The 16319-nt window shown below is 36.1% G+C and overlaps 1 protein-coding gene across 11 annotated transcripts in view; it reads left to right on the top strand.

Annotated features, from left to right (window-relative positions):
• The window catches only part of CEP128 (centrosomal protein 128), a 489572-nt gene that overhangs the window by 235147 nt on the left and 238106 nt on the right, over positions 1-16319 (top strand). For all 11 annotated transcript variants that reach the window (XM_072762163.1, XM_072762162.1, XM_072762169.1 and 8 more), the window contains 2 exons: positions 4350-5000; positions 9716-9880. In XM_072762163.1, the coding sequence (XP_072618264.1) occupies positions 4350-5000; positions 9716-9880 (816 nt within the window). The remainder of the gene's footprint in view (positions 1-4349; positions 5001-9715; positions 9881-16319) is intronic.

Below are 16319 nucleotides of genomic sequence, written 5' to 3'. Positions count from 1 at the left end.
CAATTTTAGAAAGGCTAAAGTACTGATATATTAGAATAATCCAGCATTTTGTTTGCATGTACCCTCGCATGCAGAAAAATACTCGATTTTTTTTCTTTTTAAAATTTCTGTCTACCTCTTAGTTAATTTAAAACAAAACAAAAACCTAAGTGTACTTTGTGGTTAGGCTTTTGAAGAGTTGGTTCCTGTTCTTATGGTTTTAGACAGTATTGTTCTGGCTTCACACAGCCATTTTCAATGCCCCCTTCATAATCTTCTCTCAGCTTTTCTTCTTTGGAAACTGGGTTTGCTAGGTTTGCTTGGTTAGAATGTTCTCTTCTCATTGTTCCTGACTGCTACATACTTTTACATTATGCCTCCACATTTCTCAAGGATTATTGTATCTGGCTTCCCCTCAACCTGTTTCATTACCTATAATTCTTGTCATCATCTTTGGTGATTACATATAGTTCAAGTCAGCATTGAACTCCACATCCTTAAACTTCACTAATTTCCCATTTTACTGTGACCTTCAAGTCACTCAGCTAATTTCTGTGGCTAAAATTTGTCCTCATCTATTATTTCTCTATGTTCAAATCTTTAGTTCCAAAATTTCATTCTCTGAACGTACACATTTCTTTTATTTCCTTTTCCTTTTTTAACCATTACCATCTGATTTTGATCTTTCCACATTCCTCTGGTTGACCAGCCATTTCCTGGAATCCGTTTTTTCCTGTCAGCTTGGACTTTGTGAAAAGCTACTCTGATAACATGTTCACCAGCATCTTTGATTTTTTTCTTCCATCTCACACATCTTACTGATTTTCAATCTGGAGTCAACCAAACTCTTATTTTTCACATTTCTGCTCCTGAATAGTACCAGTAAAAGTTACATAGAAACATCATTTGGCTTCTATAGTGGTCTTGATTTTCCCCATCTACCCCTGGCCCCAACCCATTCCATCCTGTTCAAAAATTAATATAAGCCAGTTATCAAGCACCTGACTCTGTTCTGATTAATGAAGAATGAGTTATGAAGTCTGTTGGGAGAGCTTTTGATAAACATTTACTTACTCCTGAAGAAGATACACAAGAGAGTTTTTTTACTTCTCTGGTTTTGTTGTACTCAGCTGTGATGTTTGCAGTGGCTGAAGTTGGCAGTCTTGCGATGGTCTTGAGAATCAAGTCTCACACACAAGAAGGTATTGCCAAGAGAAATGCGGAGAGGTGGACCTAGAGCTTTGATACCATGTCTGGAATGGTTCTTCCTGGAGTGAGATTAAGTTACCTTGTAGTTTAAATTACTTTGAATTGGAGTTTTCTTTTACTCTCATCAGAAGATATTCAAGCCATTATGAAACATCAGTTCTAGGAGTAAGGAGCTAAGTAAGAGCCTAAAATGGAGGATTGACTAAGCAGAGAAATGAAGTGGGGGTAGGAGGAGGGTCATATCTTTCTAAGGAAAAGCTGGCAAACTGTGCTATTGATAGTAGTTAGTTGAACCATCAGAAATCCTACCTTGGGGCAGTGATGCTTATTAAGTGACTGATATGAAAACTTTATGATGTTGGCATGTGTTATGAACTTACTACAGCCTTCAGAAAAGTTCCCCGAGAGAAAGACAAGTATAAATAATAAAAGCAGAGAGCAAGATTTGGAGGGTGGGGGGAGACTGAAAATCTGCAATCTACAATCCAGATATACAGAGTCTGGTAATTTGGAGTTTTTTTTAGCATTGGAATAGTCAAATGATGTATCCCTGCTGAAGTTAGTCCAAGCAAGAGAGGGAAGTAGGAAACTTAGCAGAAATAAAAATGAGATGAAAAACAAGCTTGATTTTTCAGACCCCTTCAAGTGCTTCTGCTTAAGTATTCCTGGCCAGATAAAGGGGATCTAAGTTTGAGTTCCCTCAAGATAAAGCCTATACAACTGAGGGTCCCTGGGAGTGTCCAGGATGTTGAAGTGGCAGTTAAGACACTGTCATTTTCAGACTCAGAGACAATGTCTAGACAAAATCTTGGGCTGTGGCTACTAGCCAAGCAATTAACAAAAATCAAATAGAACTTACTTAGTTTTTAGTATCTGTATTGCAAAAGAAATTACAAACTTGACTAATGTAGTCTGTGGCTGTCCACTCTAAAGCTGCCACCTTTGTCATAAATTGATGTGATTCTTGGAATACTAAAACAGAGGGTAAACCTAGAGAATTGTAGAGTAGCAGTGCCTGAATTTTGACAGACTCTTCTTGAAGAGCTCCATCTTTGGTGTTCCTGTTATGTGAGAAAAATAAATATCTTTGCTGTTTAAACCAACTTTAGGAGCATATTATTTTGCAACCAAAGATGTTTTATTTGCTGGAGCATCTTGAATTACCTACAGGGCTGCATGGAAGTCTCTTAACTGCTGGCCAGGGGCCTATATTATCTGTTTCAAACTTTAATCATTGCCTTGAAGCCACCTCTCCTCATTGTCAGGCCCCTCTTGCATTATCCATACAGCCAAGACTTGATTCTGTCAGTTTCTGTCTTCTCTGGTATGGTAAGTAGAGTGACCTCCCAGAGATGACTCATCCTAATTCCTGGAGCCTGTGAACATGATGATATATCACTCATGGTTATGTTATATGGCAGAGTTGACCTTAAGATAAGGAGATTGTCTGATGGGCCTAATCTAATCAGAGGGGTCATTAAAAACATAGAAAATTTTCTGGCTATTTAGAGAAGGGGAAGTTGGAGGATTCAAAACACAAGAAAGATTCATTGTGGTGTTACTGGCTTCAGAGTCTGAGGAGTCCATGAGCCAAGGAGTGTGGGTGGCTCAGAAGCTCAGAGCAACCCCTCGCCCAAAGCTAGTAAGGAAATAGGGACCAGAGTGTTAAGGGCATGGAACTAAATTTTGCCAACAACATGGATGAACTTGGAAGTGGATTCTCCCCCAGTGCCTCCAAGAATCCAGGCCAGCTGATACCTTGATTTTAGCCTTAGGAAGCCCTGGAAACACCTTAGGAAAGCCTGAGAAAGCACAATACCTTTCCTGGCCTTGGGATCTGTGGAAACAGGGAAATAATAAATGGTATTGTTTTAAGCCATTAAGTTTGTTGGAATTGGGTACACTGCAATAGGAAAAACAAAAAACCATCTACCCTTAGAATTCCCTGTATTTCTAGCCATTTTTTTCCTGCCTTTCAAAGTAAAGTCTTTCCTGTATGGTCCTGAGTATTTTTAGTCGAGGTACATTGCTTTATCAGTTATACCTGTTCTTCACAGATCTGATTACTGTCTTGCATGAATACTTCCCTGGGATCCTGGCTTCTCCTTGAACTTGAATCCTTTTCCCATTTTTTTTTTTATTTTTCCCACTAGTCTTCATCACAACCCTATAATATAGGTGCTATTATTACCTTTATAAAGATAAATAAATTCCTTGAGGCCCTGGGTTGACTTACGACTGGACTGAGAATCACATTCAGTTTTCTCTGGTCAGAGCTCAATTACTTTACCACCTCCTTTTATTATTTCTCATGCTAGCTTCATGCTGTTTTTCCATGCTGAAACTGACAGGGCTTTGAGGAATCTGTTTCTTTGGAGTGATTGACTCATTGTAGTTTATCTTGAATTGTTTCATACTAAAGTATAAAATACAAACTTTAAAACTGCCTTGTAAGTATTTGCATTTTTATTCATTATTTCTCATTCTGAAGTGAGAATCTTACTTTTCTTTTTTCTGGGTTTAAGCCATGGCAGGCATCTATAAGCAGAGATGGAGACTGTTCTTGGTGCCAGTGTTAGGGAGAGGGGGAATAATTCTAGCTTCCTTAGCTGCTGGCTTTTTTATTACATTGGTAGGTGATGAGGATGAGAGAGATATCTTGGCCCCATTCATCCTGCAGTGTCAACCCTCACCCTACATAGAGGCTGGCAGAGGGGGATGGACATCTGGTCCCTTGACTTTGCTCTTTGCATCCCTCCCCAATCTCTCCTAATCTTAATATTATTTCTATCTTTTTGGGGCTTCGAGACTTCCAGTTACATACTGGTGTATTTCCTGCCCCTACTGACTTTATTTATTAATAAGGATTGATTGTATCATAATCTTTCTTAGATTATATTTGCATGCTTCCCTATATTATCTTCCTTATCTATTTTGAGGTTTCTCCTTTTTAAAAGTGTGCAATTGAAATGTAAAGAACTGTTACTTTAAGTAACATTGTATTATTGCAACCTCTGGTAAATTATAGTAGTCTTTTTCTTTCCTCATTCTTTTGCTAAATTTTATCCAACATTTAAATAATTATTTATAATCCAGGATTGATAGATGTTGGTGATGTTTCTATGACGAATTTTACAGTGATTTTTTTTTTAACCTGATAGATTCTAAAAGAAAAGGACGAATTGAAAAGCCAGCTTTATACAGCCTTACAACAGGTAGATAATCTTCGAAAGGAATTGAACGATGTCTTAACCAAGCGTGCCCTTCAAGAGGAGGAGCTTCACTGTAAGGAGCAGAAACTAAGTGACGTTGAGTCTCGTCAAACTGTCCTTGAACTAGAAGTCAAGGATTCCCTGGACACTATCCATAGGCTAGAAAGTGAATTGAAGCAGCAGAGAAAGATTCAAAGCCAGATGAAAGTGGAGAAAGCTCACCTAGAAGAAGAAATCACTGAGCTAAAGAAAAGCCAGGCCAGGGACAAAGCTCAACTTCTTGAGATGCAAGAGGCTGTCAAGAACCTGAGTGCCATCCGGGCGGATCTCGCTAATAAATTGGCTGAGGAACAGAGAGCCAGGAAGGAGGTGCTTAAGAACCTTGCTGACCTCAAGACACAGGCGAAATCCAGAGAGGAAGAAACAGCTACGATCATTACGCAGTTAAAGCTGGAACGAGACGTTCACCAGAGGGAGCTGGAAGATCTCACATCATCGCTGCAGAGTGTGAAAACTAAACATGAACAGAACATCCAGGAGCTGATGAAGCACTTCAAGAAAGAAAAGAGTGAGGCTGAGAATCATATTAGGACGCTGAAGGTACCTGCGCTGAATTATCCTGATGATACTGAAGGATTTTTTCCTGGTGGCTCATGAAGTTAATAAAGCATAAACTTGTAGGGATCATTCTGTATTCCTAAGCACTGAAGGAAAGATAAAACTAACACTAAAGAGGCTTATTCATGCCTGTTCAGCCAGGTTGAAATGAGTTATAGCAGCCACCTGGGAGCGCCTATTTCAGAGCACTGAAGCCCTTTAAAAAGAACGTTTAGCTATTTTGGGAGTTCAGGAAAGGCAGAGGTGGCAGTAAGTCATGGACCCGAAACGTGCCCTCATTCAACATTTGTGACCTCCTAAAATATAAAAGGCAAAGACTTGTCAAGGCCATAGGAGTTATAACTACAGTCCTTATTAGTATGGTAACTAAAGTGGATCAGCTTATGAGCTGTGTAAACCCAAGGCTTTTGAGATTTACTCCTCCTTTTCCAAATCAAAGTTGGCGTGGGTAAATGCATAATTGAGAATCTTGCATTTGGAGAAATGTTTCTAGGTTCTAATGGTATTAGCATTATCCCCATGCAGGGGAATTATTTTATACATGATTGTCAGGAGTGTAATAAATCTGTCCCTCCTTCCTGCTTTTGTTTTTTTCCGTAGTACTTATCATCATATGACATAGATTCCATATTATTTATTTTTAAGTCTCCCTGTACTAGAATGAAAACTCCATAAGGACTGGGTTTTGAGTCTCTTTTGTTTACAGCTATATCTCCAATGCCTAGAACAGTTTCTGGAACATTGTAGATATCTGTTGCATAGGTAAATAGGTAAGTCTTTAAAGGTTAATTATAACTTTTTTTCAAAATTCCTTGAAATACAACTGCCATAAAAATGCTTATGATGAAAGATGAAATTATAATGAAATAGCTGACATTTGTAGAAAGCTTTCAGCTATTTTAGGAGTTCTTCCCCAGTTCCATATAGCCTACCAGCAGTAGTGGATTTGGGGTTATTAATTGTAGTGGGCAGAGCAGAATGGAGGCTGAGAGAATACTTAAGAAGCCCTTACTACATATCATTCAACCTAAGATGCCATGAGTTATAAGGTGCATCATTATGTGCTACTAAGAAAAAAGAATACTTCCTTCTGAAAACATACTGTCAACTGCAAGACAACATCCCAAGACAGAAGTGGTAAAATGTGTAAAAATATGTCTTAATATTGATGAAATATGGCATAACAATCTGTCAGAATTGATGAGGACATAAAAATAGAATCAGAGATAGGAGAGGACTTAATCTTAAAGAAAATAAAATATATGTCATATTTTGATTGATTGGCTGTGACAATAATACTAGCAAACATTTTTTTCCCAGCACTTAGCTCATGCCAGTCATTACTGTAAGAACTTTATATGCATTAACCATTTAATCCTCACATCATCCTGGCATATCATATGGTATCTTTTCATTAATGAGGAAACAGACATGGAAAGTTAACTGCCCGAGGTCTTACATCTGAAAAGTAGTGGAGACGAGGGTTTGAACCTAGGTAGTCCAGAGCCTGTGTTTTTAACTACACTGCTTATAGGTGAAAAGGATTAGTACTGAGGAGAAAAGAGTGGAAAATCCAGTTTTTTTAGCATGTTGAGGTGGAAAGGAACTGAAGCCTGACCATGAAAGTCTAAGCAGAATAGTTTTTAGTAATAATGGATTACACATTGAGGAAGAAAGTAAGATTAAAGTTGAATATTTGGAATCCAGTAACCCATTGGTAGTAGTTGAAATCCTGAGATTTTAATGAGACCATATAGGGAGAAAGTAGAGGATGAAACTCTAGAACCCCAGGGTTTAAGAAAGTACTGAGAAAGAGGTTCTAGCAAAGAAGAATAAAGGACTATATGAGAGACAGGAGGGAACCAGAAAAGAATGTATCTTGGAAACCTGGGCAGGGCATTTCAAGAAAGGTACAGTCAAGAGTGTCAAATGTGACAGGATGAAAGAAGAACTGAAAACATGTTCATTCCATTTGTCATAGTCATAGATGGGTGGAGAAGATCCATGAGGAAGTGTGAGAGTGTTAGATCAAAACAGAGTGGATGGTATTCAATAGGAGACAGGGTAGTTTTCCCCATTCTTTCTTTATGAAGTCTTTCTATGCATATGTAATGAGATGACAATAAAGTTTTGAGAAAGTACCTGTATGAAAATAATATATAACTTAGAAGGACTCTGTCGATATTCTCAAATTTTTAGGCATTTTTAATTAGGAAGACAGAGATAGAGGAGGAGTGTTATAGCCACCCTTTACTATGGTATAAAAGCTGCATAAGAGCTAAAAAGGAGAACCAGAGATTGTGAGCACTTTCATTGTAAACTGAATGAGTTGCCCATAAGGAACAACTCCTGCCTCATGCTATTTCATTAACATAATTCTATACTTTTTACTTATTTATATTAATTAAAAGGAGTTGATAATAATGCTTATCACAGATGACTTAGTGTACTGAATTGTGTACAATAGGACTTTGGACAAGTGGCTCTATACATGTTCTATTTCTTTGTCTTTTGGCTTCATCTTTATTACTTTTCCTGGGTCTTATTTCTTCCTTAATGTGTAATCCATTATTACTAATGCTAATGCATTACCCATATTTTTTTTTTGCATGAATTACATGTTTTCCCCATCTAGAACTACTCTTCTTATACCTCTTTTTAAATTTAAATGTAAAATATTTTAATGAAGTACTTTATTAATATTTGAAGGACATTGGGTTATCACCTCATTATGATTTCAACAGAAATCATTTGGTAGAGCTCCCCCACTTTTTTTTTTTTTTTGAATCAAAAGACCAAGGATTTGAGCTCTGTACTTTCGCTTCTTGCTGGCTGTATGATATTGGTCAAGTTATCTAACCTTTTTGTACCTCATCGATAAAATGGGACTAGTAATATCTTTATCACAGGGCTTTTGTGAGTAAAACATCACTTTGTAAACTTTAGAATGAAATGTAAACGTAATAGTAAAACCACAAAAAGTAAACTAGGTTTACTTTTAACCTAGGTTAAACTAGGTCTAAACTAGGTTCCCTGGGGTTAGAGGGGTAAACCCTGATTTGTAGCATTTGTCTATTTTAGTGTTATGTGAATACCTCATTTGATTTCAGGCTATCAAAGAAGACATCCCTGGATAGGGACAGTGTTGGGAAGAGATGGGCACAGCTGGTTCTTTAAGGCTTCCTGAACCAGCTTCAGTTTGCCACTGGCCTTAGGGGAAACTTCTATATCCAAGAGTTTCATTAGCCATAAGGAAAAGGCAAAGCATTCTGTTGGAACTTAAAATCATAATTGAGCAATTTTCCTGATGAGAGACTTTACTTTATAATTTTGTTTTTGGGTTGTGAAAACAGGATTCCTCATTAAAAATCAATTCTTTTGTTAATTTAAAATTGCATCCAGTCTTAGGTGAATTTTGTGAGGTGAATGTAATACGGATTTTGTCTAAAGCTGACAAAACTTCCTCTCAGGAAATTGATTCCAGTGATTGAATTCCTACATACCTGATTACACATATACAATACACTTGTAAAAAGAAAAAAAACCATATATTTTGGAAATTAAAACATGTATTTTAAACAGATCATAGGTAGTTGCTTATAAGCTGTTAGTAACAAGCTATTAGTAACTTGTAGGTGTGCCAAATTGTACCCAGCTGGTTTTTAAAAATGATAAATGTACTTTGCTAAAGGCAGCATGGCAGACTAGTTGAAAGCACGGACATTAGAGGGAATTTCTGGGTTCAAATTCTGGCTCTGCAGTTACTCGTTGCATATCCTGGGCCAAGTTATTAGTGTGTCTGGGCTTCAGCTTCAGAAAAGGGGGCAGTAGTAATAGTACCTCCCTTGGATGGGTTGTTGTGAGGACACAATGAAGAAAAACTATGCAAGAAGTTTGAGAGCAGTGCCTGACATATAGTAAGTGTTTACATAGTTGTTATTTAAAAAGTTTTAAAATTCACATACCTGGCAAATCTTTATTGAATCCCATATACAGAATAGATTATTCCTAATTTTTTCTTAAAGTTGATTCTGGTTATATTCCAAAAAGAAATTTAAAAACCCGGTACTTTATTACACTGTTGGTACTGAAATAATCACCATTACGCTCCTTTTCATGTTAAGTTACTTGTAGTTTCTTGGCTGCTACAATTCATAATCCTTTCAGCCTCACAGGGTGGGATCAGTAATTCTGTTGTACTGGAAGTACCCAATTCTTTCAGAAGACCCAGGAGATGGGTTGATGAACAGGAATGTTGTAAAGCTCCTTGTATAGAGGAGGAAACTGATCAGTCAGTACTGTGTCACAGTATTTCCCTTTTGGAACACTTCTCTCACAACCCCTTTCCCTCTCAGCAGAGTTGAGGTGCCCGCTTTAGGTTGGCATAGTATCTGCCTCTGCCTTTGTTAAGCCCTTCTCATTCATTGCTGTAGAATTAACTGATAGTTGTATCCGGCACATTTACTCTTCATATTTGCTATCTTAGCACCTAGTACAGTACCTTTCACTGAGTAAATGTTCGGTGAGCACTAAGGAGTAATTGAGTAAATGCAAGCAGCATTTCTTTTGTGTGTATGTATGTACAGGTGCTTAGAGCAAAATCTTGAAGTTTTTTCCCATGGATAAAATGTGTAATTTGTTTGGTGTACAGTTTGGCTATGGCCAGTGGACTTTTTCTTTTCTCCTCTTTTTCTCAGGCAGAAAGCATAGAAGATAAGAATACAGCTAAAGTCCATCGTTGTCAGCTAGAGAAGGTGAAATCACAGTGTGACAGGCTGACAGAAGAATTAACCCAGAATGAAAATGAGAACCGAAAACTGAAGCTAAAATATCAGGCTTTGAAGGACCAGCTAGAAGAAAAGGTAAAAATATGAATGAATTTTAATATTAAAAATGACTTATTTAAATTTTTCTAGTATTCTAGAATATATTTTATTCATTTTTTTTGAGAGATAGTGTGTACCCACAAATGGGGGTAGTGAGGGGCAGAGGGAGAGGAAGAGACCCTCAAGCAGGCTCCATGCTCATCATAGAGCCCATTGTAGGGCTCCGTCCCACGGCCCTGAGATCATGACTTGAACTGAAATCAAGAGTTGGATGCGTAACTGACTGAGCCACCGAGGTGCCTGTATTATATGTATTAATAAATGCTCATTGTAGTCTTTCATAGGAAAGTTTTATTGGCAACACAAAAAAATGATAGTTTATTAGAATACTGGATTTTTGTTCTTTCAACCAACTATTAATCTTCTACTACATTTGATTTTTAAATTTCTTCTGGGTCTTGAAATAGGAGTTTAGAAGAAAAGTAACAAAGGAATTCCAGTTTATTGAGAACCTACTATATGTTAGCCATTTATGCCAACTGATTTATATATGTGTGCTTATTCAGTTCTCACAACTCTTTGAGTTAGGTTTTATTGATCCCTTTCAACCAATGAGGAAACTGAGACTCAAAACACATAATAGTTAAGTATTCACTATGTGCTAGACGCTCTCAATGCTCATAGTAATTTTATGAAATTGATACTGACGCTCATTTTTGCAGTTGCAGAGACTGAAGCTTAAGAAGGTTGGTAACCTTGGGACATCCCTAGCAGGCTTACTGCTTTCCTATTTTGAGTATCTGCTATATATCAGGTATTGGGTAGAATATAGGGACTTAGAGTCACCACTTTCGTGGCAAAAGTCAAGTAGGAATAGAAGACAATATTTTTCTTCCATTAATTTCCAAAAGGGATCTGCAATTGTATGATAGAAGTCAAATGTAAAAAGACCGCTGAAGTACTGATAGTAGGATAAGGTGGCATAGACTAGGTCAAATGAATCCTGTACTTGGTAAGGGTACTAAAACATCTATGAGGAAGCTGCCATCACTGGGTGGGGTATCATAAAATGCTTCATGAATCTCTAGGAAGAAACTTTCTTAACACTTAAGTGATCTTTTCCTCTTTATGTTTTTTGCAAAATTCACTATATATATGTATATATAGTAAATATATATAGTGAATATATATATATATAGTGAATATATATAGTGAATATATATATAGTGAATATATATAGTGAATATATATATAGTGAATACATATATATATATACACACATACACACACACACACACATACATACACACACACACCTTTCTAGTAATTGGTAAAATCAAGGAAATAAGATATAAGTTAGTTTTGTGTTTATGATTAAATGTGCTAAATTAAGTTGCTAAATTTTAGGCCTACAATCTTGACATCCGCTGCAATTTAGTTCTTATGTCATGCTTTCTTTTGAGTATGACCAGTTCACACATATTTACTCTATCTGTTGCCAGGGTGTAGTTGCTGTGGAGATAATGCTAATTTTTCCAACTTTTCCATAATTAAAATTCTAGCCAGAAGATTGTGCTAACAGGTTTTATATTCATGTATTTTCATTTAAGAAATATTGAAAATTTCTTATGTTGGAATATAAGTTTACCTTGTTCTGCTTAAAACATTTCTTCACTGATTCTATTTGTGATGTTCAAGATAAATATGTGTTATCACATATTCACATAGATGGGACATTCACCTTAGGACAAAGTCTCAAGAGTTAATGATAGTATTTCATTGCTATGTATTAAGCATCCAGTATGTGGCAGGCCTTAATGCTGGGTGCTGAGGGTTGGATATAGGTGAGACAAAGGTCTGCAACTGAATGTTCCTAGCCAGATCATGAAAAACAAAATCGCTTTCAGTTGTTAAAACTGTATAGTCGAATCTTGAAAGTGTGTGCTAATACAGAGAAAAGATGTCTCTGGAGTCTAAACTGGTGTATAATCTCAAAGATGCAGTTATCTTAAACACACATATGTAAATATGTATGGCTTATATGTTTGCCTTTAAGATCTGTTTTTTTGTGTACATGATTATTACTTACTTTCAATTCACTTAGCTGTTTATGTTGACCTGTGCCTTAGTATACGGTTACATAGGAATCAAAATTTTTGGGTCCAGCCATCTATAAACAGGGCTCTTCTCTCTGGGAGATGGTATAGCATTAGTGGCTGTGGGCAGAACGTTGAACGTAAATCATTTTCCAGCGACTGTATGGCTTTAAGCAAGTTGCTTAAAACTCAAAGCCTCACTTTTCTCATCTTTAAAAAAGTATGATGATACCTCTTTTATAGAATTAAATGTGAAAAAATGAATAAGCCTGGCAGAGTAACCCATATCTAATAATCTATCAGTTAGTAAATGGTATTATTTTGTGATTGTCATACTTTCAAATAAATGCTGATTAGTGGTTCGACCACTAAACAATCACCCAATCAGCAAGTATTGACTGACTGTGGTCCTCCAGTAAAGTTAGGTAGTGCAGGACCAGGGAACTGGGAGTCAGAATTATTGCAGAACTCTGCAGATTGGAAGTTTAGAAGACTGTGTTGAGTCACTTGAGACAGATGGCCCATAAAGGAGCTCCCTTGAAAAGAGTTGGCATTTTTATTAGCAAGTGATATTGAAGGCATGTGTGTTAAGTAAACTAAGTAAGTGGGGAGTTTTATAATTATGTCTTCTATTTGAGTACAGGAACCAAATCCTGATAGTTTTTCCATTTCCAAGATCAGGCACAGAAGCAGATACACAGTAGGTAATTTTTTTTTTTTACAGTAGGTAATTTGTAAGTAAATTTTGGGTAAAGAGGTATCTGTAGATACACATATACATGCTTACACATATGTAGTATGTAGATAAAAATATGTATAACCTATGCATATATGTACATTTATTCTGTGTGTGTGGGAGGGAAGACTGTGGAAAATAAGAAAACAAGACAAAAATACATTTTCAGTGAAAAAAAAAATAAAGCTCCATGACTTGTAGTCCAGAGATTACTATATAAGAAGTGCAATGAACTGGTAAATGAGGCCTTATGGATTGAAGGGGTTTCAAATATGATTCTGCTGCAATCAGAAGGGTAGCCTTTCTTGTTAACATACCATTATTCTTGTATGCCTTTCTTATGCCACTACTACACACTTCCCCTCTTTTCTAAATGTCTTGCTACTCTTTTGACTGCATACTTTAGGTCTTTGTTTCTTGTCATTTTATTACTTGGTGAGTTAAAAATATAAAAATTGCATCAAAGTTCATATAAAGTCATTAACAGCAGCAGCCTGAATCAGCAGTAGAAGATAGCTGTTAGTATATATGTACAGAATAACTAACTTAAGCACATTTTCCTTGTGTAGTCAGCGGTGATATGTGGTAATAAAATACATTTTTTCCAACATCTGATTTTGCTTTAACATCAAATGTTATTTTTCAATTTTACATGACAAAGAGAACAAGTATTGTGCAACCCACAGAATTTTTACATATGCGTTGAAAACTTTATTATGAACTTCTTACTGGGGGAAAAAAGCTCTCATGAAGTGTTAGATAGAACTCTTCTCCTCTCTGTATGTAATGTCATTGAAATTTAATATTCCTTTTGCTTAGAATTTTAAAGGAAAATATTTGATTCTTTTGTTCTTTTTTTTTTCTTCTTTTGTTCTAAAAGGATCCTATTAACATTAATTTTTTTATTCTTCTAGCATTTACCTGGAAACTCAATGCTGTTTGCTGTTTGTTTTATCAGAAATATATTTTTAGCGGTTACCTGGGTAGCTTAGTAGTTGAGCATCTGCCTTTGGCTCAAGTCATGATCCCAGGGTCCTGGGATCGAGTCCCACATTAGGCTCCCTACAGGGAGCCTGCTTCTTGCTCTGCCTATGTCTCTGCCTCTTTCTGTGTCTCTCATGAATACATAAATAAAATCTGGGAAAAAAAAGGAAATTATTTTTGTTGGCTTCACTGGAATCTGAATCATCAAAAGAGTTAGTGTGTTAATTAAACCATTTTTTCTCAGTAAGTCAACATCAGAGATTTCATAGTGAAGATTTTAAATGCTTTATTTAAACAGACCTGTCTCTGATCCAACTTTAAAAAGTTGTATTAAAGTAGGTATGTGTTTACTAATGATACTGTCCATCTTTGTGGAGCTGGCCAAATAATTTTGTAGTATAAGTATTAAACATTGTTTTTAATTTTGAACATGTTTACTTAATATTTTAGACAGAAATATGTCTAAAATTAAGAGAATATGATTTTGTAGATTACTTTGTTTATACTAGGTTTATTCTCTTGGACCTTATGTTTTAGAAGTATGACTGTTTTGTGAAAAAGTATGTGTAATATTTTGTGCAGGTATCTTTATAAGCAATGAGAAAAATTGTATAAAAAATGATAGTAATGGGGATCCCTGGGTGGCGCAGTGGTTTAGCGCCTGCCTTTGGCCCAGGGCGCGATCCTGGAGACCCGGGATCGAATCCCACGTCTGGCTCCTGGTGCATGGAGCCTGCTTCTCCCTCTGCCTGTGTCTCTGCCTCTCTCTCTCTCTCTGTGACTATCATAAATAAATAAAAATTAAAAAAAAATGATAGTAATGTTCTGAGATTATTTTCCTTTGTCTAATGTAGACATAATAAAGACATTAATCTTCAGATATTGAGAAAGAGTAATTTTATTGATTATATTCATTTTTATAAATTCTGAAATTATGTTAAGAAGATAATTTTGTTCTTTAAAAGGGAGAATTAAGAATTATAAAATAGATAAACCAGATTTTCATTTGGAAAATGCAGGATACTTTATAGGGAAGGTTTAAAAACCTATCTGTGATCCTACCACCTAACTTTCTTGCATTCAAGTTTTGATGAATTTCTTTTCAGGTTTCTTTTCTATACACATATACACCGATCCCATTTGGGATTATTTGCCATGCACAGCTTTGTGTTCTAAATTTGCCTGTGTCCTTGAACATTTTTCAAAATCAAGTTTATTTGATACCTATTATTCTATCTGGTGTGGTGGATATGGCATTGTCTTGGTGATTACATTACTGTGTCTTTTCTATTTTAAAATTATAGATCAAGTAATTTCTCTCCTACATGACCCAGTACTTTCCATACCTGGAGATTTCATTTGTATTTGTTACTGATTTAATTCTAAGCAGAATTCTGCAAATAGGCTTCTTGCTACCCTAACCTAGAGAAAGCCAGAGGTATCCACTTTCCTCATTTTGCTACTACCCATAATCACAACCATATGTAGAACTTCCCCCATTACAGGAGATGTTGTCACATGGGTACACATCCTTGTGGTTATAGCTAGCCATGGCAATGTTAGAAGATTCTTCAGTAGTTTCTGTTTTTCTGCCCTACAAAAAAAAAAAAAAATCTATGTGTTAGTTTTTGTTTTTAATAAGCAGTGTCTTCGTGTTTACAAGATCACACTGGAATATTGTGCAAAGGTGGTGTTTCCCAAAACATTTGGCCTCAGTGTAATTCTGAACTATAAAAGAACATTCAATAATATTAGCCCTCTGCCACCTTCTTTTATTAATGAGGCCGTTCTAGTCCAAAGAGTTAACTCACTTGCTCAAGTGCTCCCCACTGTCATTGGTAGAACTGGAAATAGGAATCAGGTTTACCAATTCTGTTTTTTTCTGTTGTATCAGAATCTGTAAGAACCAGTACGTAGACAATATAGGTTATCTGTGATTCTTAGTTATCTCATATAATTCTTGCAAATCTATGCACTGTACTGAATTCTCTCAAGAAGACCGTTTTTCTCTTATTCCTTCAGGAGAAGAGAAACCATGGTGACACAATTAGACACATTAAGGCCACAGATTATGTGCCATCCAAGGCTATAGCAGTTCATGGAAACCTAAGTGTTGAGTAGATCAGGATTCAGAGAAATGCATTTTTTTTCCTTCCCATGAAATACTTTTTTCAGATTATTTGCAGCCTATGTGACACCTAGCAACATATTTTAAAATGACAATTATATTGGATAAAAACAGGACATAGTTTTCTCATACAAGATATGGATCTTTGAAAAATGATAATTCTCATTTGCAAAGTGATTATGATGCCCATTTTTACAGATGGTGGAAACTGAGGTTGAGAATATAACATAGTCACTTGCCCAACATTGCATAGCTTGTGGTGGAAACAGGATATGAGCACAAATTCCTCTTATTTTTTCCCTTTATTTACTGCCAGTAAAATGACTCACATTTGTATCTTTTCATTGAACTCACAGTGTCGAATTTAAATTTAAGGTTATTATATTCAACAGATTACCATATACTCTCTTATTTTTTTAGCTTGACACCAGTTTTGGAAAAGGAGTCATCAGTGATTTTGTTAGAAAAATCTAATTAAAACCTGATATTGCCACATAAAATTTATCTGTGGCAGGAAAAAATGAATCAGTG

Source organism: Vulpes vulpes, chromosome 6 (assembly GCF_048418805.1).
Source record: "Vulpes vulpes isolate BD-2025 chromosome 6, VulVul3, whole genome shotgun sequence".
In the NCBI taxonomy this organism is placed as follows: Eukaryota; Metazoa; Chordata; class Mammalia; order Carnivora; family Canidae; genus Vulpes; species Vulpes vulpes.
This window is presented reverse-complemented; position numbering and strand designations above follow the sequence as displayed.